At 46.6% G+C, this 24,506-nt stretch overlaps 1 protein-coding gene across 4 annotated transcripts in view; it reads left to right on the top strand.

Annotated features, from left to right (window-relative positions):
• Positions 1–24,506, top strand: part of DISC1 (DISC1 scaffold protein) — a 379,073-nt gene that overhangs the window by 145,492 nt on the left and 209,075 nt on the right. For 3 of the 4 annotated variants that reach the window (XM_059397318.1, XM_059397316.1, XM_059397315.1), the window contains exons 6-7: positions 1,187–1,422; positions 21,341–21,395. In XM_059397318.1, the coding sequence (XP_059253301.1) occupies positions 1,187–1,422; positions 21,341–21,395 (291 nt within the window). Of the gene's footprint in view, positions 1–1,186; positions 1,423–21,340; positions 21,396–24,506 lie in introns of those variants that run through there. The other variant, XM_059397317.1, reaches the window with a different exon arrangement.

Below are 24,506 nucleotides of genomic sequence, written 5' to 3'. Positions count from 1 at the left end.
AGTTTCACGGAGACAGAGGTTTGGTTTATAAGATGGAGAGGTCTTGGACAGTTGTTGGTGGTAGTGTTGTGTGGCAGTGTGGGTGTGCTTAATGCCATGGAACCGGCCTTATGAATGGTTAAGATGGTGAATTTTGTGGTATGTGTATTTACCACAGTTATAAAGAAAGAAAGGAGAGAATGGGACGTGGGCAGAGGTGAGGGTGGGGAAACCGTGCTGATATCATAATGTTGGGCCGATGGGAGACCTATTATCTTCTTCTTGGAGTGTCTCAGGGCTGGATCTTCAGCCTCTCCCCAGTCTCTATCCCCCACCCCCTATGGAAATGGGGTCAGGAGGTAGAAGTTGGAGGTGATCTGTACTTTGGGTTTGAGAGCCCATAGATAAGAGATGGGGAGACCCCCGGGATTGAGCTCTGCTCTTGTCAGCCAGAAACCAATGCACGGGACTCGGGAGTGTGGGGATTGAAAGAGTCTCATTTTAAATTCAGAATGCTACGGGCAGTGAGATGATCATCTGCTCCTACACGGCGCACACAACGGGCGTTCACTAACCTGCTGCGTGTTTTATTCTCTGGCCTCAAGACTGGATGATACTCTATAGATTCTTCAGATTTTGGTTTGCTGCATTAGTAAAAATGGAATTTATTTAATATTTTTATGAGCTGTACACGGCATGGCACTGTCTGCCGCGTCCCATTGCTCTTTCGATCTTGTAGACTTAGGAAACTGTGATTTTCGTCTTCTCTACACACTGCATTTTCACGTTTGGGGACAGACCAACCAAGGATTGTTTGCTTTTCTTTGTCAGCTCATGACCTGCGTTCCCTGGTTGGCTTGTACCCCAAGCACAGGGTGTTTTCTCCCTATGTTCCAGGTCTTCTGCCTGCAAACGAAGTAAGTCATTTATGTATTTGCTTGGTTCTTCCAAGTCAGATCCCTGGCCCACCCCCCATAGTTATTTAGTACTTGGGAGGGAACATTTTTCCTTATGTCAGCACATCAGAAATACAAAGCTGGCGTGGTTTTTCCACTCCAGCAAACCTCCAAAAATCTGCCTGCCTCTGAAGGGAACTTCATGGCGCTCGTGCACGTGGCTGGCTCTCACTTAAAGGGCTCATTACCAGCAGAGCAGTCTGCCAAGAGGAGGGTTCCTTTATGTAACCTGGTTTCTCCGTTCTCTGCAGAAAGAGATCGAAGCTCTCCAAGCAAGAATGTCCGTGCTGGAAGCAAAAGACCAGCAGCTGACAAGGGACATAGAAGAGCAGGAGCTCCTCCTCCGATGGGAGGACTGCGACCTGCCCGCCCTGGTGTGCGGGCTGTCCCCCAGCGAGCTGCGGGAAGTCAGCGAGGCCTTGCGGGACACGTTGGCCTTAGCCAGCCAGATTCCCCTCCGTGCAGAACCGCCTGAAACTCTCACGAGGTATTGATTTCCTAACTGAATTGGGATTGCTCACCTCTTTGACTGGTTCACGGGACTGATGTTACTGGCTGTCCCTCGGCCACAAATATTTTCCCAGCAGGGCTCTGGTGTCTCAATGGAAGCGCCATCATTATTTTGAGCCAGAAAGTTTGTCCTTGGGTGGGCAGTCCTGAGTGTTGGGAGATATATTATATCCTGGCCACCCAGCCTACCCAATGCCTGTATACCTCTCCATTCTACTATCCACACCCCCATTTCCAGTTCCTTCCCAGGGGCACCTTCTCTCCCTTTGAGATCTGTTGCAGCTCCACTGGCTAGAGTTTCTGACACCAGCCTTGCTGAGGACTACCATCTGGGAACAGGGGAGCCACCTTTCGCTGATGGAGGGGCTGAGCCATCGAGGGGGTACTCAGTCACTCACCGTGTGTCCATCAGGAAGAGTGAATGATTAAGAAGAATAGCGAGCATTTTTTGAGTGCTTACTCTTTGCCAGGCACTGTGCTAAGCCTTATGAGTTGCTTCTCTTATATTTATTTTATAGATGAAGAGAAGAAGGTTTAAGAAGGTTCGTAATTTGCCCACCATCCCAATAAGAGGCAAAATTGATGCTTAAATGCCCGTTCATTACTTCTCAGCCTAGTTTCTTATCAACTTACTGTGGAGTGAGAAGCTAGGATCCTGATGCTCTGTGTTGTGGAATATCCACAGGATACACTTCTGTGTCCTGCGCTCTGGGAGATCATGGTCCAGTTTTGGTGAAAGACAGAACATGTGTGTGCACGTTAGCTAAAATGCTGTGGAGTGACAGAATGAACATGCAGACGGGTCGTACGGACTGCGGGAGCGATTCACATTCTCCTTCATTATGTGCCAAAGACAATACTTCACAACACTTCCCACCTGCCGTGGTTGCGGACGTGGGCTCTGCCACCTGATTTGCTCAGCCACAGAACAGCTGGGAACCACTTATTATGTGGGGGAGGGAATGATGCTAATAGGGCTGTTTCGTGGACCGGTGGTCTATATATATATATATATATATATATATATATGGACCGGGGGTATATATATATATATATATATATATATCCCGTGATGGTGGTAAGTACTTTGCTCTGCTTGCTGCCTGTCATTTTTCTCATGGGATCCCAGTCTCCTGAGGCCTTCAGACTGCCTGTCCCGATGGGTCTTAGACCACTGAGTGAATATGTCCTGTTAGCCACATAGCATATCCTATCCTGCCACAGAAAGCAAGCCACGGTTGGAGGCTGGGCTAAGGAGGTGTTTAGGACTTCCTCCCATGCCCTTCCCAGCCCTGACCTCGATCTAATCCCATGGCTCGTGCCCGGGGGAAGGAGAAGAGATCTGGATTGTTGCCAGATTTCAGCCGAGGACACTGACCGTTGGATACGACTTGTGCTCTCCTGCGGTGCTTTATGACATGTCCTTATACTCTTGCCTCTGCCTCTGAGGCTCCTTCCCACTCCTGCATCCTGAGCTGGCCCGTGGAAGTCGTTCTACAGCTGTAAGTGCACCCACGCACCCTCGTACCCAGGTACCCAGGTACCCAGGTACCCACACGTACAAGTGTCGCTGTGCCTCGCAGACTTTGTCATTCAGGATTAGACACATGCCCATGTAACGTGCATTGTATTTTTATATACATACGATGTGGAATACCTAAGATGAAACATACACGTGACTTTATTATTCTGTTTACAGATACGTGTATTTACATTTGAGGCTTAAAACGATCCCTTTTTCGTCCTGCCATCCAGATGTGTCCTACTTCTTTTTCCTTCTTCTTTTCACCACACAGAGATCTGTTACACGCCTCTCATCTCTTGCTCCAGGTGACGGCTCTTTGCTGGGGGAAAAGCTAGGGCATGCTTAACTTAGAATCCACTGTAGTGTTTCACAAAGCCTCGGGGTTTTGAACTGAATTTGTGGGCAGTACCCCTGCAGGTGTGCCCTGGGCTCTACGGAGAAGCCGGGCTTTCTCACAGTCCAGCTCGTGGCGTTCGGAGCAGCCTGGAGGCGGGGGGGCAGGCGGGCCGGTCTCCTCGTCCGCATTTTACAGATGAGGAGACAAAAACTCAGGAGGGTTTCCTGGTGAAGCAGCTACGAAGAGGCCTTCTCGTATGCATCCACAGCTGCCTTTGGGTCTGAACCCACAAAAGGGTGTTTCTTTTGGGAGATCCGAGGAAGTTTTTCTCTTAGGCTGAAACAAGGATCTCTCTGCGGTGTGGTAGGCTGAGGGGGCAGGGCCCTTGAACTTGGATCCTCTCACCTCTAGTCCTATCCCACCGATGTTCTCAGCTGGGGATGTTAGGGTGAGCAGAGCACTAACAGCACGGAGCGGAGTCTGGTGTTGCTGGGAGAGTCCCCACCCCGGGACATCTCACAGTCTGAGTGACCCCGCAACAGGTGGCCTTTGGCATCTCCTTTATTTACTCAGAGATGCAGGCAGGCACCTCCCAGCTTTGGGGAAGTTTGGGGTGTGCAGGTGCAGGTTTTGATAGCTCCGCTGCCTTTCTTCTACCCTAGGGAGATAAAGCTTCATGCTGTTCCTGACCAGAAATATGAGCTGGAAAAAATCACTATTATTATGTGGGCTTCCCGTTTAAGAAGGAAGACACACCTTTTCCAAGCTGATGGGCCGCAACATGGACGCCCAGAAATAGAGGGTTTGAAAGAACCAATGTGGAGTCCTGGGGCTCGATGGGTCAGAGATTGCTTGGTCTAGTGCTTTTAATTAATTGTGCATTAACTGAGTTTTTCCTAGGCAATGCCGGTTTTTCTTTTAGAAGCTGCTGACTTGGGGGACTATCTCAGAGATGCCCCAGCCAGAAGACTGGATCTTATATGCGTGAATAGCTTTGCTGACAAACGTCTTTGTTGTTTGCGAGAATGGTTTCTTCTTAGACCGGGTGGAGAGATCCTGACAAATAATGAAATTGGCAAATCAGGAAGCCTTATGAAGAGAGGTTGTAGAGACTGGTGTTATTACAGATATGTGGAAAACAGACCACTCAGCATCACGATTATTATCATCGTCACCCATAAAGATTCTTCCTAGAGACGAGCTCTAAGCTCAGGTTGCTGTCTCGGGAGAAGGTGTTTCTGATTTACTCAGCTTGGTAGTGCGCATGTTGAAAGGGAAGGATATGCCTCTTTCCCTGGATAACTATTCAGTTTGAAAAGGAACTTCCTAATAGCACTCGGCCCTTCTCAGCGGATCACTGGTGGAGACTTTCTGTGCTTACGTGGCGCCATCATTTCTGACTGTAGCTCGCTGGGAATCCTCTGGTGGGTGTTGGAGAGTGGCTGGAGGTCCGAGGTGGTACGCTGGGCTGGAGAGAGCCAATGGCTTTTTATTTGGACATGATAGTAGAAACCAAAGCAGCAGTTTGGATTTTCTGGTGTCTGTTTTGGATCAATTATCTTAGCAGGATAGAACGAAGAGCTTCCTGTCCCGAGATCTCCTAGCTGCCCTTGATAGAGTCAACATTGTTTTCTTCCAATGACCAAGAGACCATTTTTGGAACTCCACAGTGTGGGAGCTGACAGGGCAGTGACGTAGAAAGGACAGGGGCCACCGGAAAGATGTGTTTGTTCGAATTTCCTTTATCCGGGGGATTCCAATCCTTCAGCCTTAAAACGAACTCTTTGTTTCCTCTCACCTTTTTTCTGGACGGACGCTCTTATCCAGGGAGCGTGATCCTCCCTCCGCATTAACCCAGGCTCCTCGTTCCGCCCCATACTGTCTCCGCTCTGATAATAGGACTGGGTGTGAGGGGTGGGGAAGGATGGGACACAGAGAGGAAGGGTGTGACGGGTTCTGGGGTTTTCTTTGGGCCACGTCCCTGCTTGTGGGGTGTGAGTTTCCATCTACATGTCATCAATCAGGGAGGGTGTGACTTGCACCTCGTCCCTCTCCAGTGCCGTTGGCTCGGCTTCCCCGGCCTCTGAACTCCAGGGGCTAGCCGGGCTGGACCCTGTCCAGCAGCACATGGCCAACTGTGAAGTGAGCCTCTGTAACATTCTTCAGACGCCAGTGACGGGCTCGTATTATTAGCCTGTGATTGACCTCGGCATCCCTCAGCTCCTGGAATCTTTCATGCCTCATGGGAAATGTGCGCTGACAGCTCACGGATGAATTGTTTCTTGTTGCGCATTTGGAAGGGACGTGTCACATTGCTTTACAAACCGTTGGCACAAACTGTGGAACCAACCCAAGGTTACAGGGAGGCTGGCGGCACCGTGGTGGCCGCGTCCGGGACTGCTCTCAGCACGACCGAGCAGCACGGGCAGCTAGCCGGGGCTGCTCCTTGCTCCCCACCGTGTACGGCTGGCGGCACCCCGGGGAGGGCAACCGACTATTCAGGAGCTCAACCATGCCCGTCACAGGTGTCTTCAGCCCACAGGGAGCAGCCCAGGCCGATACCACGGCTCCCTTCAAGACAGAGGTGAAATAATGGAATTCAGCAGTTTGCCATTGACTGGAGCAAAATCAGTATTCCCACTCTGCCCTCAGATCCATATCTTATGGAGTGAGGGGGCACCGTGAATGAACGCAGCGAGGTCTGCATTGGGATACGGGCCCCCACATCCAGGGCGACCCTCGCAGTCTGTGCAGAGAGGCAGCTCTGTGTCCCCGGGCGCAGGCCTATGTGTGCCCGCAGCCGTGTTAGGCAGAGCCCCTTGTTAGGCCTGTCCAAGGTTCTGGGCACCGCTCTGCAGGTGCGTCTCCCAAGTCTCATGTTGATCATGGCTTGCTTTCTTACTGAGATTTGTATTAACAACCACATATTAATTTTAACCTTCCTGTTGTTTAAAATGCTAAATTTTGCTCACTATAATCCTATGAGTTATCCTGGACAGCATATTGGTTTTATGCCCATTTTGCAGATGAGGCTGCTGAGGGCCCCAAGTCACACAGCAGCAGTGTTGACATCTTTGGCTAATTTTTGATCTCGGGGTGTCCGTGCAGGGGGAGAGATGGTTAAGGCTGACAGCCCAGGAGAGACCAGGGCTTCAAACTCAATGCCCCGGCAGGGAATGGAAAGAAGTCCCTCTAGTCAGGGCAGGGGTCTTTGGGTCCAAGCAGAAGAGAATGGGTGTCATTCCAGGTCAGCAAGGGTTGTCTCTGTGCCCCACAGATCTCCTGGGGTCACCTGACAGGGCTCAGAGCCAACGGGTCTCTACACCCAGGCAGCCAGCTGCTTCGGGTCAGACAGGTGTGCTGGGGGAGTTCCGAAGGAAGGATGTAGGAGGAAGGGGAGATGGCCAGAAAGCCAGGCCTGGCGCTATGGGGACTGGAAATCTGATTTATAAAACAAACGGTTGGGCCAGGCGATGTTGAAGGTTCCTTCCAGATCTGGAACACTTTGCACTTTCAGATTTTGTGAAATCAGTTAAAAGACATCGCTTGAAAACACAGTCATTCCGTTCCTGATAGCCACCAGATGTGTTCCCCAGCTGAGGTCTCTGAGCAGACTGTGACCATCTGCGGGACACGACGTTCGAGTCCTGTCTTTCCTCGGCGAGGCAGTGCTAATGAAGGACTCTCCTTTTCCTTCCCGATTTAGAAAAAAAAAAATGTCATTTTGTGCTAGATTGAGTTTACAAATTTACAAATTCTACAAATTCTCTGTGTTGTTTCCTTCAAGGAGTTTCCAACTTGGGTCTGGGATCATTCAGGTAGGTTCTTCTTGGAAGACTTGTAAATTGTAGACTCACCCATTCTTCTTTTATAATTTAGGGATCGGATGAACTGTTCTCAGCTAGAGCCCCAGGCTTTCTTAACGATGGGACATAATTATCTTAGACTGACTGCAGCCAGCTCCTCTAAGACTACGGCTGTGGGCAATCTCTCGGCACCCGTGAATGCATGTGGCTTATTTTAAAAGTTGTTCCTCTAATCAATTTCAATTTTTTATTGTCCATAATTATCACTTTGAGAACTGTTGTGTACCTCAGTGCTGCATTATTTGGGTATCTTCTACATTCTTCTATTCCTTGTCACTAAATTCTCTTATCCCTGATGGGTTCCAAGAACATTTCCCTGTTTGTAGGTTGTGTGTCCCTATTCCCGGCTCGAACTCCTCAATGTTCATTGGACACCACTAGGCTGTTCTCTAGACCTTGAGCCAGAGGTTGAGAGCTCCTCCAGGGAAAGGTAATTCAGTTCTGCTCGGACAGAACCTTTTCAAGGGACTGCAGGGACTGTCCCCAGGCTGGAAATGCCAGTTCATTGCTCAGTGGGAATTTAGTTAGTTAAGAACACTTCCATCCCACGGCGCTAAGGGGTGATGATGAATCATCTTGTGCTGATTCCTAGGCTGCTGGGATGACCTGAGCCAGAACCTCCAGGTTTCCGTAGATGCTTGCGGGGCTGGGGAGAGTGCTGTGCCGTATACACTGGGGACATTTTTCTTAGTTCGTTCATCTTGGCTGACATATCATTGCTATTTTGGACACCCTTTTGGGCAGATTTCTTCAGCTTCCTCTTTGAGTTGTATTGATGTTGGTGTTTGATTCTTTATTCAGCTACTTGTGTAGACAACTAGACTCCCCTCCCCCCGGTGTTCATTCATTTTCTTTCAGCTTCGGTCTATTTTTGCAGTCTTTCTCCAGCAAAATGTGTAAATCTTTAGTTTACTCACTGAAGCATTTTAGGAAATGCAATATATAATATTCTCCAGTTTCAAGAATCCTACTGAACTGTTGCTTTGTCAGCAGGTTTTGCAAGAGCCTGAGAGAAATGTAAAGTTTAAACTGTTTGTGTAGGTTTTGCTGTACTTGTTCTTAGGCAGATAATAAATAATTGAAGATGACTCAGAAAAGCATCATAGACCCAAAGCAGAAAGTATAACCTTTTGGGCAAACCTCATAGTTATGGAAAGTATACATGTTTATACATTTAGGAAAACAACATACATTTAAAAAATATTGGATTATCAAGAGGAAATGCAAGCAGTTCAGGGCAGTTCTTTAAAATATTCTGGGCCAGCGGGACATTACTTGTTATTAAACAGAATTAGTGATTGACATGGAAATCTGAAATTGCCTTTGGATCACTTAACAGAGTAAACCTAGAGGCAGCTTCATTTTCCCCTCGGATTAAATTGTAGGGATTTAAGGATTAGACTCACGGGAGTGTGCTGGAGAAAAGCTCTATAGCCCAGAGTTGAAATCTTTTTCGATGTTTAAATACATCTGGGTTATGGTAGTAGTTGAACATGTGGAGCCCACTTGGGTACCAGTCTTTGAAAAAGAATAGGCCAGGAATTTGTTTCCCCATTGTGTGTGGATACGTATCCCTGAATAACTTGTGAGGAAGGGGTGGAGAGAGCAGAGAACTTACGATCTGAACGTGAGGCTGTGGATATTTGTGACTCTTACTCTCATTTCCTCTTCATCGGGCAGCTTAAAATCCCTTATGGACAAACGCTTGCAAGTCGACCGCTTCTGGCATACGAATTACAGTTACAGTGTGGAGTAAGACGGTTTGAGGGACGCGGAGATGTCTGCTGGAATTAACACTTGGAATATTTGGGCAAGCCAAATGCCAAGTTAGTCAGTTGAAAATAAAGCTGTGATTCTTCATAGAACTGGCCTCAGAGGCAAGGTATGACCGTGTGATGTCGGGCAGTCTCCCAGTGGGGGTGGGAACTGGCAAGAGACAGCGGGACGATGGTGTGCGTGTGTGTGCACGTGTGCTCTGTCTGATCCCTATCAAATTTGGAAGACTGCAAATCCAGTCCATTCAGTGCTAGAACTCACTCCCTCTACCCACATTCCCACATCAGTGCCCCGACGACAGGACGTCTTTCCTAGGAAGCTGGAAATCCTCACACACTCTCACTTGTTCTCTTTCTGCTATCCCCTGTGGAAGTACTTATACAAGCCACGGAGATGTATTTTATTTTTAATATTTCATTTATTTATTTGACAGACAGAGATCACAAGTAGGCAGAGAGACAGGCAGAGAGAGAGAAGGGGAAGCAGGCTCCCCGCTGAGCCGAGAGCCCCATGCAGGGCTCGATCCCAGGACCCTGAGATCATAACCCGAGCCAAAGGCAGAGGCTTTAACCCACTGAGCCACCCAGGCACTTTGTGGGTGTATTTTATTAAGAGGAATTTGTAGTCTTAAAGAATGTGACATCTCAATCACAGTCTGCTGAGTTAGTTGGAGGAGTGGGACTTCACCACCAAACTCTGGAGTAGCTGAGTATAGTATTTTAGTCAGAGTTCAGACTCAGGATCCCTGAAATTCAGAGAAAGCCTCAGTAAGGAGATGAGTCACTAATTCGATCCATCCATATCCAGAGAGTTAATCAAAGGGCTGAAAGTCTGAGTATTTCTCTGGCCTATTTTTCCTTATTTCTTTCATTTAATCTTTTCGGCTTGGGGCAGAGAGGGAAACATCACCTATATTTACCCTAGTTAAAAACCCATGTGCTTCGTTTCTGTCAGATTACTCAAAACTACTTTCTCATTCTGATACAGTTATGGTTATGTGTGTGAATGCTTTACTAAAAGCCTTTTTATAAATCATTCCAGCCAAGATCCCTGGGATGAGTATGAGTGTCTGTTACATGAGCAGACACCGCATCACGCTTGTGGCAGGGATGGCCACGGGGTGCCAGGGCTCTGGGCTCTTGGTACGAATCTCCCCCATTGCATTATGCAGGCTTCCCCAAGAGCCAATGTCTCAGGTAGTCAGCTCGAGAGCTTTTCCAGCCATATAGAATGGCTTGCCCCAATGAGTCTTTGTGTCCTATCATGTCTCCTCGAGATCATCTGAAGTCTGGAGGCATTCTTGGCATTTTTGTTGTCTGTGCCTCATGCATGTCTTACTGGTAGCATGTGACATTATCATCTGTGAGCCAAGAAGGGCCCAAAGAAGGAAAAAGGTGAAGTAGATAAAATTCTGTATTTCCTGAAGCTATTTTTACTGTCATTTAAAAAAAATATTTTATTTATTTATTTGACAGACAGAGATCACAAGTAGGCAGAGAAGCAGGCAGAGAGAGAGAGAGAGAGAGAGAGGAACAGGCTCCCCACTGAGCAGAGAGCCCAATGTGGGACTTGATCCCAGGACCCTGAGATCATGACCTGAGCCAAAGGCAGAGGCTTAACCCACTGAGCCACCCAGGCACCCCTGCTGTCATTTTTATTAACATATAATGTATTATGTGCTTCAGGGGTACAGGTCTGTGAATCACCAGTCTTACACAATTCACAGCACTCACCATAGCACATGCCCTCCCCAGTGTCCATCACCCAGCCACCCCATCCCTCCCCCCAACCCTCCAGTAGCCCTCGATTTCTTTCCTGAGATTAAGAGTCTCTTGTGGTTTGTCTTCCTCCTGATTCCATCTTGTTTCACTTTTTTCCCTGCCTGCCCCCCACGACCCCCTGCCTTGCCTCTCAAATCCCTCATATCAGAGAGATTGTATGATAATTGTCTTTCTCTGATTGACTTATTTCACTTTTGCTGTCATTTTCTGAACCACTTGCCCCGACCAAAGGTTAAAGGACTAAGCAGTAATTGGCAAGGTTGTTAATGTCAACAGATTCCTGTATTTTTTTTTTTTTAAATTCAAGAGCCAAATAATACCTGTTCCAGGGTGGCTGTCATTTTGCCCTTTATGTCCTTTCTAACTTGCTTCAATGGCAATCTCTCATTTTTTTTTTAAGATTTTTTATTTATTTACTTGACAGATGGAGATCCCAAGTAGGCAGAGAGAGAAGGAGAAGCAGGCTTCCTGCTGAGCAGAGAGCACAATGCGGGGCTCGATCCCAGAACCCTGGGGTCATGACCTGAGCTGAAGGCAGAGGCTTTAACCCACTGAGCCACCCCAGTGCCCCGGCAATCTCTCCTTCTTAAACTTATTTTTACTAAACAACACATGTGATGGAACTACAAATGGGGAGAGAGACAGAGGAGCAGGGAGAAGACTGTTTGAAGATGAAATTGATACTCCTCCTTTTCCGGAGCTTTTTGCTAAAATGGGACTTGAGCATCAGGCCACATGTACACAGGCAGGAGATGGACAGGCAGCTGCCAACAGACAGCAGACTTTCGCCACAACTCTGTTCTGAGGGCTGAAAAATTGTGCCACACTTAGAAAAATGACAGATTTCTGGGCTCTATTTCTGCCTCTATCACCAACATCGCCTGGCACTTTATATAATCTATGTGTCTATGTGTCTTTTAGCCTCTCTAGCTCTCTTCAGATAAAATAATATTGGTAAGAGAATCTCCAATGGCAGAATAGTAAAAGAACTTTGGATGGTAGGATTGTTAAGTTTCTTAGAAATAACTTGGCTCAACTGCCTCACTTTGTGGGTCTGGAAAGTCTCTTCTCCAGAGAGAAGTGACTTCTTTAGAGTCTTGCAGACAGTTGTTGGGGTCGTGGAATTTCAGAGTCATTAATATTCCTGTGTTCAGCAAAGGTCAGATGAGAGCCTTCTTCAAAGGCTCGTCTTTGGGGCAGGTGTGCGGTTGGCATCTTGGGTGTGGACTAATCTGCTGGGCCAGGGCTGGCACCAAGAGTGGTAGTGGCAGAAGGAAGCATAAAGAACAAAGGAAGACCACATAAAGCACGAGAGAGTTTCTCTAGGACATGAACACAAAGGAGTCAGCTCAGGCCCACCTGACATCTGCGGCCCAAAGGAAGAGGAATCTCTGCCTGACCTTGTCTTCCCACCCTGGCATCTGTCCTTCCTGCCCTGGGATTCTGATGGGCAGACACCTGGCCTGCGTGTCCAAGAAATATCCACACCTTTAGAGTAGCTGCTGTTTGACCAGTGCTCGGGCCTGCAGGTATGTCCACTGCAGGGAGTTCCACCCTGGAGAGGAACACCCGGAGAGGAGCCCTGTCCAGAAGCAGTCTCTTGTCTCTTTGAGAAGGCAGTCTGGTCCAGATCGGGATGGGCATGCATCTTTGGCCCAGTGGATGCTTCACTCCAAGAGTAGAGAGGATCATCAAAGGGCCCTGGACCTATGGGAACCCTTGAAAGAATTACTAAGAAAGGGTACAGAGTCAAGTTTCTTATGAAGATTTTGAGTTATGCTTCTCTGAGTCTGGAGAAACAGGAACGACTAGTGGTTGGTTGCTATTTGACTGGGGTGTAGGGGTCTTCAAATAAATAGATACCGAATGCAGTGGTAGGTCATTGAGGAAGATGAGAAAGATACTCTAAGCATTGTCACTCTGAATATTACAGAGTGGCCCTGTGGCCCTGGCTTTGGCAGCAGTGAGGACTCATTTGCACTGGCTGGAGACAGGCTCCAGGCGGAAACCTGTGGCTGCCCTTTGATTAGTCCTGGTCCTTACTTCTGACCTTCTGGCTCTCCACACGTCTCCCTCCCCATGCAGTCTTCATTAGTTTGTTAGGGCTGCCATAACGAGGTACTGTGGATGGGTGGCTTAAATACAGACATTTGTCATGTTTAGGTGTCCAAGATCAAGGTATGGGCAGGACTGACCCCTCTGACGACCTTGAAGGAAATGATCTGTTCCAAGTCTTTCTCCTTGGCTTATAGGTGACAATCTTCTCCCTGTGTCTCTTCCCACTGTCTTCCTCCTTTTATGTGTGTTTCTGAATCAAAATTTTTCTTTTTGTAAAGACACCAGTTATGTTGGAGTAGGACCCACCTTTATAGGCTCTTCCTAACTAACTACATTTGCAATGACCCTATTTGCAAATCAGTCACATTCTGAGATGCAGAGTGCAGGGTGGTTAGGACAAACTTTGGGGGAATACAGTTCAGCCAATACAGAGTCTATGAAGAGAAACTAGCCAAAAGAGATGTCAAAGAGAGGCAGAGTTCTAAGAGATGGCACTTGGGAAAAGGAGTGGAGATCTTACTGAGTAGACTCCAAGTTTTTAATCTCTTCTTCCTCATCTAAAGCTCTGCCTACAGCAAGATGGTGAAGAGCAGTCATGGCCTTTAATTTTCACTGGTGCTGGGACAGTCCTGGGAGGTGGGGACAGGGACGGTGCCTCCCACCATCCTGTGGTTTGAGCGTGCCTCCGATAGAGGAGGGGATGGTCCACCATGCTTCACCTAAAGCAGGTCCCTCTTATCCATTGGGAATGTTCCAAGACTTGCAATGGATACCTGAGACCACAGGGAGTAAGTACCAAGCCTCACCTATACTGTGCTCTTCCCTAAATACACTTATGATAAAGTTTGAGTTAGGAATTAGGCACAGAAAGAGATTGGCAACAATAACTAATGATAAAATAGAACGATTATAACAACGTATTATAATAAAAGTTACATGAATGTGGTCTCTCTCTCAAAACATCTCATGGTACCACGCTCACCCTTCTTGGGGCGATGTGAGCGGATGAACGCCCATGGGAGGAGATGAAGTGAGGTGAATGATGGAGGCATATGACATAGCGTTAGGCGACAACTGACTTTCTGATGACAGCTCAGGAAATCATCTGCTCCCAGACTGGTTGACTGCGGGTAACTGACACCATGGAACCATGGAAAGTGAACCACAAATGAGGCGGGGGCTACTGTATTCTTTAGGAAGAAGACAGGAAGCAAATATTACTCAAGTACCTACGATGTGCCGGCATCTTCTCCGTGAAAGATCATTGCCATTGACAGCTTTCTGTCTGGGGGGAGGAGGCAGAAGGAAACAATATATGTGATAACCAAGTTGGCCACATAGTAGGTTAGTAGGTAGTGACCACTGTGGGGACAGAACAGGAGAGGATACGAATGTGCAGATTTAAATGGGGCAGTCAGGCTGGGCTGCCTGAGAGGGTAAGATGAGAGCAAGGACTTGAAGGGGGGTTGGCTGGCCTGGTGCATGTCTCAGGGGCAGGGGGAGCATCCAGGCAGAGGGGCCTGTGCCCCCTAAGGCAGACTGGGGGCGCTGTCAGGAGGCCTCTGTGGCAGGACAGAGCCAAGAAGAAGGGGTTTGTGGGAGAGGCGACCAGAGACCCGATGGCAGGTGGGCTGCGCCGATCGCCGGCTTTCCCCGCGGGTGCTGGAGCCGAATCTGAGCTGAGCAGTGGTGAGGGCAAAGCGAGGGTAGTGTTTGCGCAGGTCTCCTTCTGGCTCTGGACCAGGTTCGTTACCATGATTGATTTCCACCCCACCTTCCCTTCTCATTAGTGCTGAAAAGCAGTCTGTCCCTCCCCAAGCTGAATGTTTTATTATTAGAGTTTTTGACAGCAGTGTAGCATTCTCTCCATACTGTGGGGCTGTTTCAGAGAGCCCTTCTTGTTCCTAACCTGAGGCTTGGACCTTTGTGAGCTCCTATACGAAACCAGGGGTCCCATACTCATTTCGTTTTTTAAATCAAAGACATTTTTATGTAAACTTTTTTAAAAAGGGATTTTATTTATTTATTTAATTTACTTACAGAGTGCGAGCTGATGGGGGGGTGGCAGAGGGAGAGGGAGAGAATCTCAAGCAGCCTCCGCGCTGAGCATGGAGCCTGACGCGGGGCTCGATCTCAAAACCTGAGATCTCATGACCTGTGCCAAAATCCTGAATTGGACGCTTAATGGACTGAGCCACCCACCTTATGCAAACTTTTCTTAAAGCCGTCCCTCGAATCCACAGCCCCCACGCTACCAGTAAGAGCGTTCGCCATTCTGCACATGTCTGTGGTAGCCTCTCCATCAGCCGCGTGGGTGGGTTGCACACGGAACCGTCTGTGAGTCTGAAGTGAACAAAGGAGCCGTGTGTTGTCCTTTGTTCGCCTGCTGCTATGGAGAAGTGACTTTTATTGGGGGGAGGGTTGGACCTTAGAGTACCAGTATGTAGGATCTTAATAGCACATATAATTAATTGCATGTTAGTTTCAGTTGAAAATTGAGAAGTTCCCCCCATGGGTTGGGTTGCTGGGCAATGTAACAAGGTATTGCAGGCCGGGCAGCTTCAGGAACAGAAATCTGCTGCTCACATTCTGGAAGCTAGAAGTCCAAGAGCAAGGTGGTGCTGACAGCTTTCGCTCCTCCGGAGCCCCTCTCCTTGGCTTAGTGAGGGCTGTCTGCCCCTGTGTCCTCACAGGGGAGGTCCTCACATGGTCTTCCCTTGGTGTGTGCGTGTGTCTATATCTGGATTTTCTTTTCCATAAGGACACCAGCCATGTCGGATTAGGGTTCCCCACTGTGCCCTTTCTTTATAACCCGATTGGCTCGGGAAAGACTCTGTCGCCAAATAAGGTCCCACGATTGGGACATCAATGTCATGAATCCAGGGAAGAGGGACACAATCAACTCAGAGGTGACTCCTTTGCCCTCAAGTCCTTTTGCGCCCACCAGCTCCAGGCCCCCCTGCCCCTGATGTGCTTTCTTGGCTGCACATTCTGGTCAGTGGTCTTGGTTTTCCTAAGGTTTCGTTTGTTGAAGGTACATGTCGGTTGTATGATTTAAACACCAGTTTGTGAGTAAGGAATAGTGGGCATTCACAGATACTGATAGTGATTGCACTGTACATTTAACATAATACTAAAATGGGATTCTAGAAGGCAGGCTGGACAGGGAGAGCATGCTTTGAGTAAGGACAAAGCCGCCAGGAGAGGCAGTACCGGTGAGTGGTTAGGAAAACGGACAGCAGGACCGCCTGGGTCCACATTTACCCCATCACCAGCTGGGTAACCCTGGGGCAATTACTTAAACCTGTCATTGACTGAGTTTTCATGTCTGAAAATGTAGATATGCCAGTACCTACCTCACAGAGTTGTGAGACTATCACATGCTCACGTCCATTAGGAATATAGAAGAGATTTGGTACACAGTAAGTGCTCAATAAATGTTTTACACTGCGATTCCTAGGATGGCCACTTTGCACAAAAATACTCAGTTTGAGTAAATTAGGGCTGATCTGTTTGTTAAAATATTATCTGTAGAGACCGTGTATGTGCTTTCCAGCGTTGGTGTATTCGATCCGAGGAGACAGGTCCCATTTATCATCAATAATACACAAGCCTAAAAGAAACACGGGGACTAGTTTAATCATTGAAGTGCATGTAGCCCTTTTCTCTCTCTCTCTCTCTCTCTTTTTTAATAAACATTTAACTTACCTAATTCTGTGGTTTTCAATTTGAATTTCTGCTCCTGGAATTCTGGTTCATGGGGTGGTGGGGGGGTACTAAGTGTGTGGGTTCAGTGTGACATCGCTGGAACCCCATGCCGGACACCCACCCTCTGTCAGAGTGGACCCCTTGTCATGGATTTTATATATGGGGTTGCAGTTGTATGTGAAACTTGTCCGGAAGAGTTGTGCTGCTAAAAATAGCTTGAAAACCACTAGCCTACTATGAACATTATTCATATCTTTCTGCCCCCCATTGCTTTCATTCCGTGTATACCCCAGGGATGCAACTAATGTTAATATTAGCCTGAGCAAAACATAATTAAGAAGGTAAATCTACTGCAAAAAGTAATACTGCATAAATTAAATAAATTAAATATAAATCAAATCAAATATGAAACAATGCATTCAATTATCTGCATCACTGCTTCCCTGCTCTAACATAGATATTGGAGAGGAGACTCGTTTTCTTTCTGGGTCAGGACCAGAGCCCGTCAAGACCAGTGAATTGTGTCCGCCCCTGGGAGGCTGGTTCTCGACCTATGGAGCATGAGTTAAAGGCACCGCTGTTTGGTCCGCTGAATTTTCCGGGGCAGTAAGTGGACGCATCATCCGTCCCTCTTCATTGTTAATGCCCGAACTAGTCCTTGTGTGTGGCCGCACACACCGACTCATAAAACACTATTCAGTGATCATGATGTAGGACTGATGTTGTGGTGAACTGTTTCCTGCAAAGCAGTGAGTTGCAGGGACTCCCATCAGCCTGGTAAGGGAAAGTGTCTTTCTGCAGAACTGCGGGGACTTTGAAGCATGGACGGCAGACCTTAGCAGCATGAAGCTAGTGCCGCTTCCAGAATCAGAGGCAGAGCCGGTACCGGTGCCTCTTCGACACCTTCTGTCCTTCTCCCCCCAGCATCTTGAGTGGCTGGGTCCACTCCCTGCTCTCCGTGCTCCCATGTGCTCAAATTTACATCCTCTCAAAAGACCTGGCCTGCATGCCGCCGGCTAGAATTCTCCAGGCAGGACTCCGGATGTGCGTTCTCACCTCTCCCACCAAGCACACTCGGGCTGGTCCTATTGTGACTCCTGAATCCAGAACATCCTGCTGCCGCATGCCCTGGTCTATGTCAGCTCGAGGGGGTGCTCCTCTTCCGCTGAATGTTCGTCTGAAGGGGGGATGACTAGTTTAGAAGGGACCTGGAACTCTGCATCAAAAACTAATGATGTACTTTATGGTGAATAACATAATTAAAAAAAAAAAAAGAAAGCAAATACTAACATCTGTGAAATCCGTATGCTGAGTACACAGGATTCTCTTATATTTATATTTATTTTTATTCTACATATCTGCAGTTTTTAAAATTGTTTGTTTATTTATCTTTTATTAACATAGAAGGTATTATTTGCCCCAGGGGTACGGGTCTGTGAATCATCAGGCTTACACACTTCACAGCACTCGCTATAGCACATGCCGTCCCCAGTGTCCATCACCCCACCACCTCATCCCTCCCACCCCTCTCCCCTCGGCCACCCTCAGTTTGTTTCCTGAGATTAAGAGTCCCTTATGGTTTGTCTCCCTCCCAATCCCATCTTGTTTCATTTTTTGCTTTCCTACCCCCTAAACCCTCCACCCTGCCTCTCAACTTCCATATCATATCAAGGAGATCATATGATAATTGTCTTTCTCTGATTGATTTATTTCGCTCAGCATAATACCCTTTAGTTCTATCCACGTTGTTGCAAATGGCAAGAGTTCGTTTCTTTTAATGGCTGCATAGTATTCCATTGTATATATATACCACATCTTCTTTATCCATTCATATGTCGATGGACATCAGGGTTCTGTGCATATTTAGGCTATTGTGGACATTGCTGCTATAAACATTCGGGTGCACATGTCCCTTTGGATCACTAATTTTGTATCTTTAGGGTAAATACCCAGTAGTGCGATTGCTGGGTTGTAGGGTAGCTCTGTTTTCAACTTTTTGAGGAACTGCCATGCTTTTCTCCAGAGTGGTTGCACCAGCTTGCATTCCCACCAACAGTGTAGGAGGGTTTCCCTTTCTCCACATCCTCACCAGCATCTTTCATTTCCTGACTTGTTAATTTTTGCCATTCTGACTGGTGTGAGGTGGTATCTCATTGTGGTTTTGATTTGTATTTCCCTGTGCAATGTGGAGCACTTTTTCATGTGTTGGCCATTTAGATGTCTTCTTTGCTGAAATGTTTATTCATGTGTTCTGCCCATTTCTTGATTAGATTATTTGTCCTCTAGGTGTTAAGTTTGATAAGCTCTTGATAGATTTTGGATACTAGCCCTTTATCTGTATATCTGTAGTGTTTTATAATTAAAGAGAAAAATTGCAATGTTAAAAAAAAATAGAAGGGGCCTGCCCTAGCTTCAGGGAAGGAATGGAAATGAATTTGCTTGTACTCAGAAGTCATAAGTTGGTGGAGGTGATGATGTTCAAAACCAGTTCTTACAGCTGAAGAACAGCAGCAATGTGCTAATTGGCCACCTCCCTTGGATACTTTGTTATCCCTGCCAAAGAAATTTTTTCTGACCTCAATCCCCACAGACCCCAGAAAATCTGACCTTCCTTGTATTTGCAGCTCTCCATTTTGCTAAGCAACCTTTTCTCTTCCAGTACCTATACCTTTTTTTTTTTTAATGTTTTTCTTTTGGGCTACTGTTTGAAGCAATGAGATGTTGAGGGCAAGAACCAGGTCTTATGCTCTGAGTTCCCAGTTTACTAGGTACCCAGGAAATGTTGAAAGAATTAATGAGTTTGTGAAGAATGAATGAATGAATGAATGAGAAGATCCAGAGCATATGTTTCCACTGTTTCTCAGCATCAACATAATGAAAGGATCGCCACCTTCCGTTCCTTCCTGCCTTCTGTCCCTCTGTGCCTGCTTTGGGCCTTGCAGCTGGGCTTCTGCTGAAGGTGCCTGCTTGATTCCTCCAAGTCACCTCCCATAGTGCTGACCAAGTAATTTTCCAGAAATACCCCATTTCTTTCCTATTGCTTTCCTGCACAAAACTAGAGTGATTTCCCCTTGCCTGTGGGATAAAGCTCAGAACTGCTTAGCCCAGCCTTCAATATTGACTCTACCTTGCCCTTGATATTCCTTTAAGAATTGTTTTGATTGTAAATATTCTAAGCACATTGAAAAATATAACATATACTCATTTACCCACCACTGAGATTAAACAAATATTAGCATTTCCTTCACTTATTTTCCTAAATAAACAAGCACACACTGCAGATGTGGACTGATTTCTCCCTTCTATCCCTGCCCCCCACTTCCCCCTTCCCATTAGAAACAATCCTTCCCTTTCCTGTCCATCACAGTTCACCTCTGTGAGCCACATGGGCCAGCTGGACTCCTCTTTTCTCTGGACTTTCATTATTCCTTCTTTTCCCTTGAGACCCAATTCACTTTCCACCTCTTCCAGGAAGCTCTCCCACTAATACCGTAGTTTTCTAAATTGTTACCCACCTTACTGTTTCCCCTGTGCCCTTGGAGACAGTATCTGCCTGTGATAGTTTTTTTTTTTTTATTTTAAGATTTCATTTATGGGGCGCCTGGGTGGCTCAGTGGGTTAAGCCTCTGCCTTCGGCTCAGGTCATGGTCCCAGGGTCCTGGGATCGAGCCCCACATCAGGCTCTCTGCTGAACAGGGAGCCTGCTTCCCACCACCCTCTGCCTGCCTCTCCACCTACTTGTGATCTCTGTCTGTTAAATAAATTAAAAAAAAATTAAAAAAAAAAAGATTTCATTTATTTATTTTTGAGAGAAGAATGCCTGAACAGGGGAGGAGTGGTGGGGGGGAGAATCTCAAGCAGACTCTGCACTGAGTGTCGAGCCTCACGTGGGACTCAATCCCATGACCCCGAGATCATAACCTGAGCTGAAACCAAGAGCTGGATGCTTAACTGACCGAGCCACCCAGCTGCCCTTGCCTGTAACAATTTTTTGGAAGCAGTTTGACCTTAACACTGGGTTCCTATCCTCGATAGTAATTTTTTCATCTTGCTTTGTATTGTAGTTGATTGTCTGTGTGTACTTCCTCTCTTTTAGGTAACAACACTGAGAATAAGATCTGATTCTTAGTTTTATCCATCTGTCCATCCATCCGTCCACCCACCCATTCTGTAGATCTTGACTGAGTGCCTCCTTATAAGCTGCAGGAATTGTCTTAAGCAGTAGGGATACAGGAGTGAACCCAACTGATGGTTGCTACAGTGATGGAACTTACATTCCAGTGGGGTAGAGAGAAATTACCTGAATAAATGAATGTGTCAAGGTGAATAGAGCTAAGGAGAAAAAGGAGGAAAGGATAAGCCTAAGGAGAGTGAGGATATTCTATACTTCAAGTATACGTATCTCCTATATGCTCTACTTTGCTGCTAAACCCGGAAAGCGCTCAGTGCACATTTGTTGGATTAAACAGTGGGCCCAGATAGACAATGTCTGATTACTGCTCATGAAATGCTACCCTGTGTAGACCATCCTTCTTGGAAGGTAGGGCTATAAGAATGTAAAATTTTCACCCTTTGCTTCTGGGACATCTGAGTTGTTCCTTTCCCTATCTATGGGCTATAGAGATGTTTACTATGGAAAGAACAGATTTAAGTACTAGCCTAAGTGGAGCATAATTAGGAAGGGGAAATCTGCTTCCTAGCAACTTGCTAATTCCAAAGTCAAATTCCCACTGTTCCTCAGCCTTTGCGCTGATGGAAAGTTCACCATTTCACAGTATTTCTGTATGTTGTGGTATGGAACTATGACTGCAAGAAGACCGATGTCCTCTTTCTCATTCTTCTAGCCTCCAGGAACAGATAAAATCCCTCAACTTGTCCCTTAAGGAAATCACTGCTAAGGTAAGTACATTTATATTCTCATTTTCTAAAGTCTTTCAAGTTTTCTTTTGACTTAATATCATGTCTAGCTCGCATGAAATTTCAGGCTAGCTCATGGCTATGAAAGAAGTGAGGACGTTATAGAGCCATTCGACAGGCCAGGCAATGAGCGCAAAGAGCTGGTTAGGGGGCTGTTGCCCTGGTGGAGGTCCTGGCTTCTGGTCCCCCAGGAATTGACTGGTTCGACCTTTGCCTCCCCGGAGCTGCCAGTGTTAGGGAATGGAAAATGAGTGCTTTCGGGTACCATCAAATGCCTTTGCATGAAAAGGCTTTGCAGATGGGAGTAATCTGAAACATTAATTGTTTTTCTTCCAGGAAGACAGATTCCTGGGATCCTCACAAACAGGTTTTGGAAAAGGCATAGCAGGAGTTTTTATAAACGTTTTAAGCTGACTTCAGAATCATTTTGCCTATATTCTCTGCCATTTATACTTCATGCCAGGACCTTGGATTGCATACAGATAGCGCACTCCTGCATTATTCCCCGGGAACACATAGCCAACTCAATTAAATAGCCAATGTCATGGTTAGTTAGGATAAGCACAGTTTACAAAACAAAATCCTTCCCTGCAGAGATAGTTCTGTGTGAGCGAGTTATTGACACACTGAGAAGCAGGATCAGTTACTCTGTGAATCACCGAATGGGCAGCAGAGAACTGGGATGAATCGTTAATTATTTATGTTAGGTCTGGGAGCCAGGGCTGGTTATAGGATGGTCAGGATGTACCCAAGAACAGGTGTCTGAGTGGAGAGCAAAGCAGGCGAGAGTCCACTGGCCTGGAAGGAATATTCTCTTGCCCTCCCCCAGCGCCCAGGAGTGAGATCAGGGAGACCTGCTAGCGGGCTTGTGTGTCACCACAGCTGGGCTGAGACTGGGGCTGTGTTGTTGGCAAAAGTGTCCACAGGTCTTCCTCGCCCTTTTTTTTCAGTTTTTGTGTCCATTTTCTGAAAAACGAAACATTAAATGATTGTACTACAAAGTCATACGGTGGCAGTTTGAGAGGCAGTGATGTCCCACCAGAAGACTTGCCCGAAGACGTGCAAGACGAGATCCAAGGGGCGGCTTTCTGCAGAGCCGCAAGAGGAGCAGAATCCCCAGGCAGGGCTTCAGGAAAGGGCTTTTGTCATGGGTTCTCCCGTTGCACAGGGCTTAGAGACTTTCTTCCCTGCTCAAGAGACACTGACTTGGTTTACCCCTTCTGTCACATGAAGCGGGAGGGGAAGTGCTAGAGGGCATACTGGAATTTCTGTTCAGTATGTTTGAATGATGTCACCGACTAGTACTCATGTTCTGTGGTGTCTGCCACGTGACCTTCAGGCAGAGCCCCTGAGGAGGTTTGGAGATACCAAAGCTTCCTGCCTGGGACAGGGGCAGGAGTATTCCTTCTCCTGTATTTTCTGGTGTAAACATGTGCCATTTATCTGGTGCATCCCAACTGCTACACAGAATTAACTTGTGGAAGTACTCTGGCGTGTGGGTTTGTTGAGTAGAAGAACATGCTGTGTGTGATCTAAACGAGTCCCTGTCCCAGCAGTGAGCAGAGAGGTGTGCCTTGTACAGAACATGTGTGGTGTTGATATGGGAGTGTATTTTCTAGGACATTTTATATTATGCACACACATATATTAACATATGCACACGATAGTGGGATTTGTTGATAATCTCCACTACTGCTAAATCTCTTGGATTTGCCCAAATGCCAAAAGTGATTGGCTTTGTTTGCATACCTTCTCTAACGCACTTATGAATAACTCCTAATTCCCTTGCTTTTTGAGGGGATTAAGGAATTCATAGCTAAGATTTTAAAATGTAAATCTAAAAGCTTCATTTGATAATGAGTTCCTCAGGGTCCCATTTTACCTGGAAATATAAAGGAGATGCAGATTTTCGGGGGGTATGTATGTGTGTGTTTAAGTGGGTGTGTATGTCCGTACAGACATGAGTGTGTGTGTGCGTGCATTCTCTCTCACGTGTGTGTGTGTGTGTGTGTGTGTGTGTGTGTGTTTGGGGACATATATTAGTCCACACAGAATTACGACTGCCCAGTCACACAGAAACAGTTTTATACTGTGGACTCGACTGACTCATGACTCATGACCTTAAATACATAGGTCTGATACTCTTTTGATTCTTCCCTCAAAGAGAGATGGAACCCTCCTTCATTCATTACATTTCTTTGGCGCTTTTGGTTCCCCAAACCAGGTAATTAAGGGATAAATGAGATGGAAGAAATAGCTGGAAATAAATGGAGTATCTGGAGATTGGTAGATACTGGATTACATCCAGCAGTGCTTGAAAGAATGTACATTGCAATTTAATAAGATTTAGAAAGACAGTCTCCTATTAATAGTGACAGCTTGAAGGATAGATTTGCTCAACAAAGGAGAAGCTGACCCAATTATGATTAACAGAAGCTGTTAACTAAAATCAGGAAGACCGAACATACATTGGATGAGACATAAGAATTATGGGTGGTGTTACAGGCTTAGCAGAAGTGTTCTCAGACATCCAGTGACATTCTTACACGGATGGAAGGGGATGGGCCTGCCGTCGGGCCCTGGGCCAACCCAAGACCCAGTGGTATGGGGAAGTTTCCAGAGCCTCTTCTTTTTAACACCCAAATGTGGGTGTTCTGACTTCCGACAAATCTCAGGACCATTTAGAGGGTCTCGGAATTCTCACTTGGGGCAGGGGAATACTCATCGCTGCTGATGTTAGCTGAGGCGTGGAGGCCATCACACTGTGGTCTTGACCCAGAGAATGAGTTTTGTGATCTGGGAAGTTACAGCTGCTTGATGGAAAAGAACATATTTAAGGCCATGAAAGAAATAGTATAACATTTTAGTCAGGATGGGTGAGGTCTGCTTGGATTCCAAAAATAATTTCATTTTCTGTCTGTGATAAGCAAAACAATTCTACTTGATGGTATCTATTAAGATCTATATTCTTCTGGGGAAATTGAATTTTACATTTTCTCTGGGTTCTAGGAACCCAACTGGGTTAATTTTAGTTTTTGAATGGAATCAAATTTTTAGGAAGAAAAGAGGGATCCTTTGTAGACCACCCCAAAA

Source organism: Mustela nigripes, chromosome 4, assembly GCF_022355385.1.
Source record: "Mustela nigripes isolate SB6536 chromosome 4, MUSNIG.SB6536, whole genome shotgun sequence".
NCBI classification, from domain to species: domain Eukaryota; kingdom Metazoa; phylum Chordata; class Mammalia; order Carnivora; family Mustelidae; genus Mustela; species Mustela nigripes.
The sequence above is the reverse complement of the archived record's forward strand: the minus strand, read 5'-3'. Positions and strand labels throughout refer to the sequence as shown.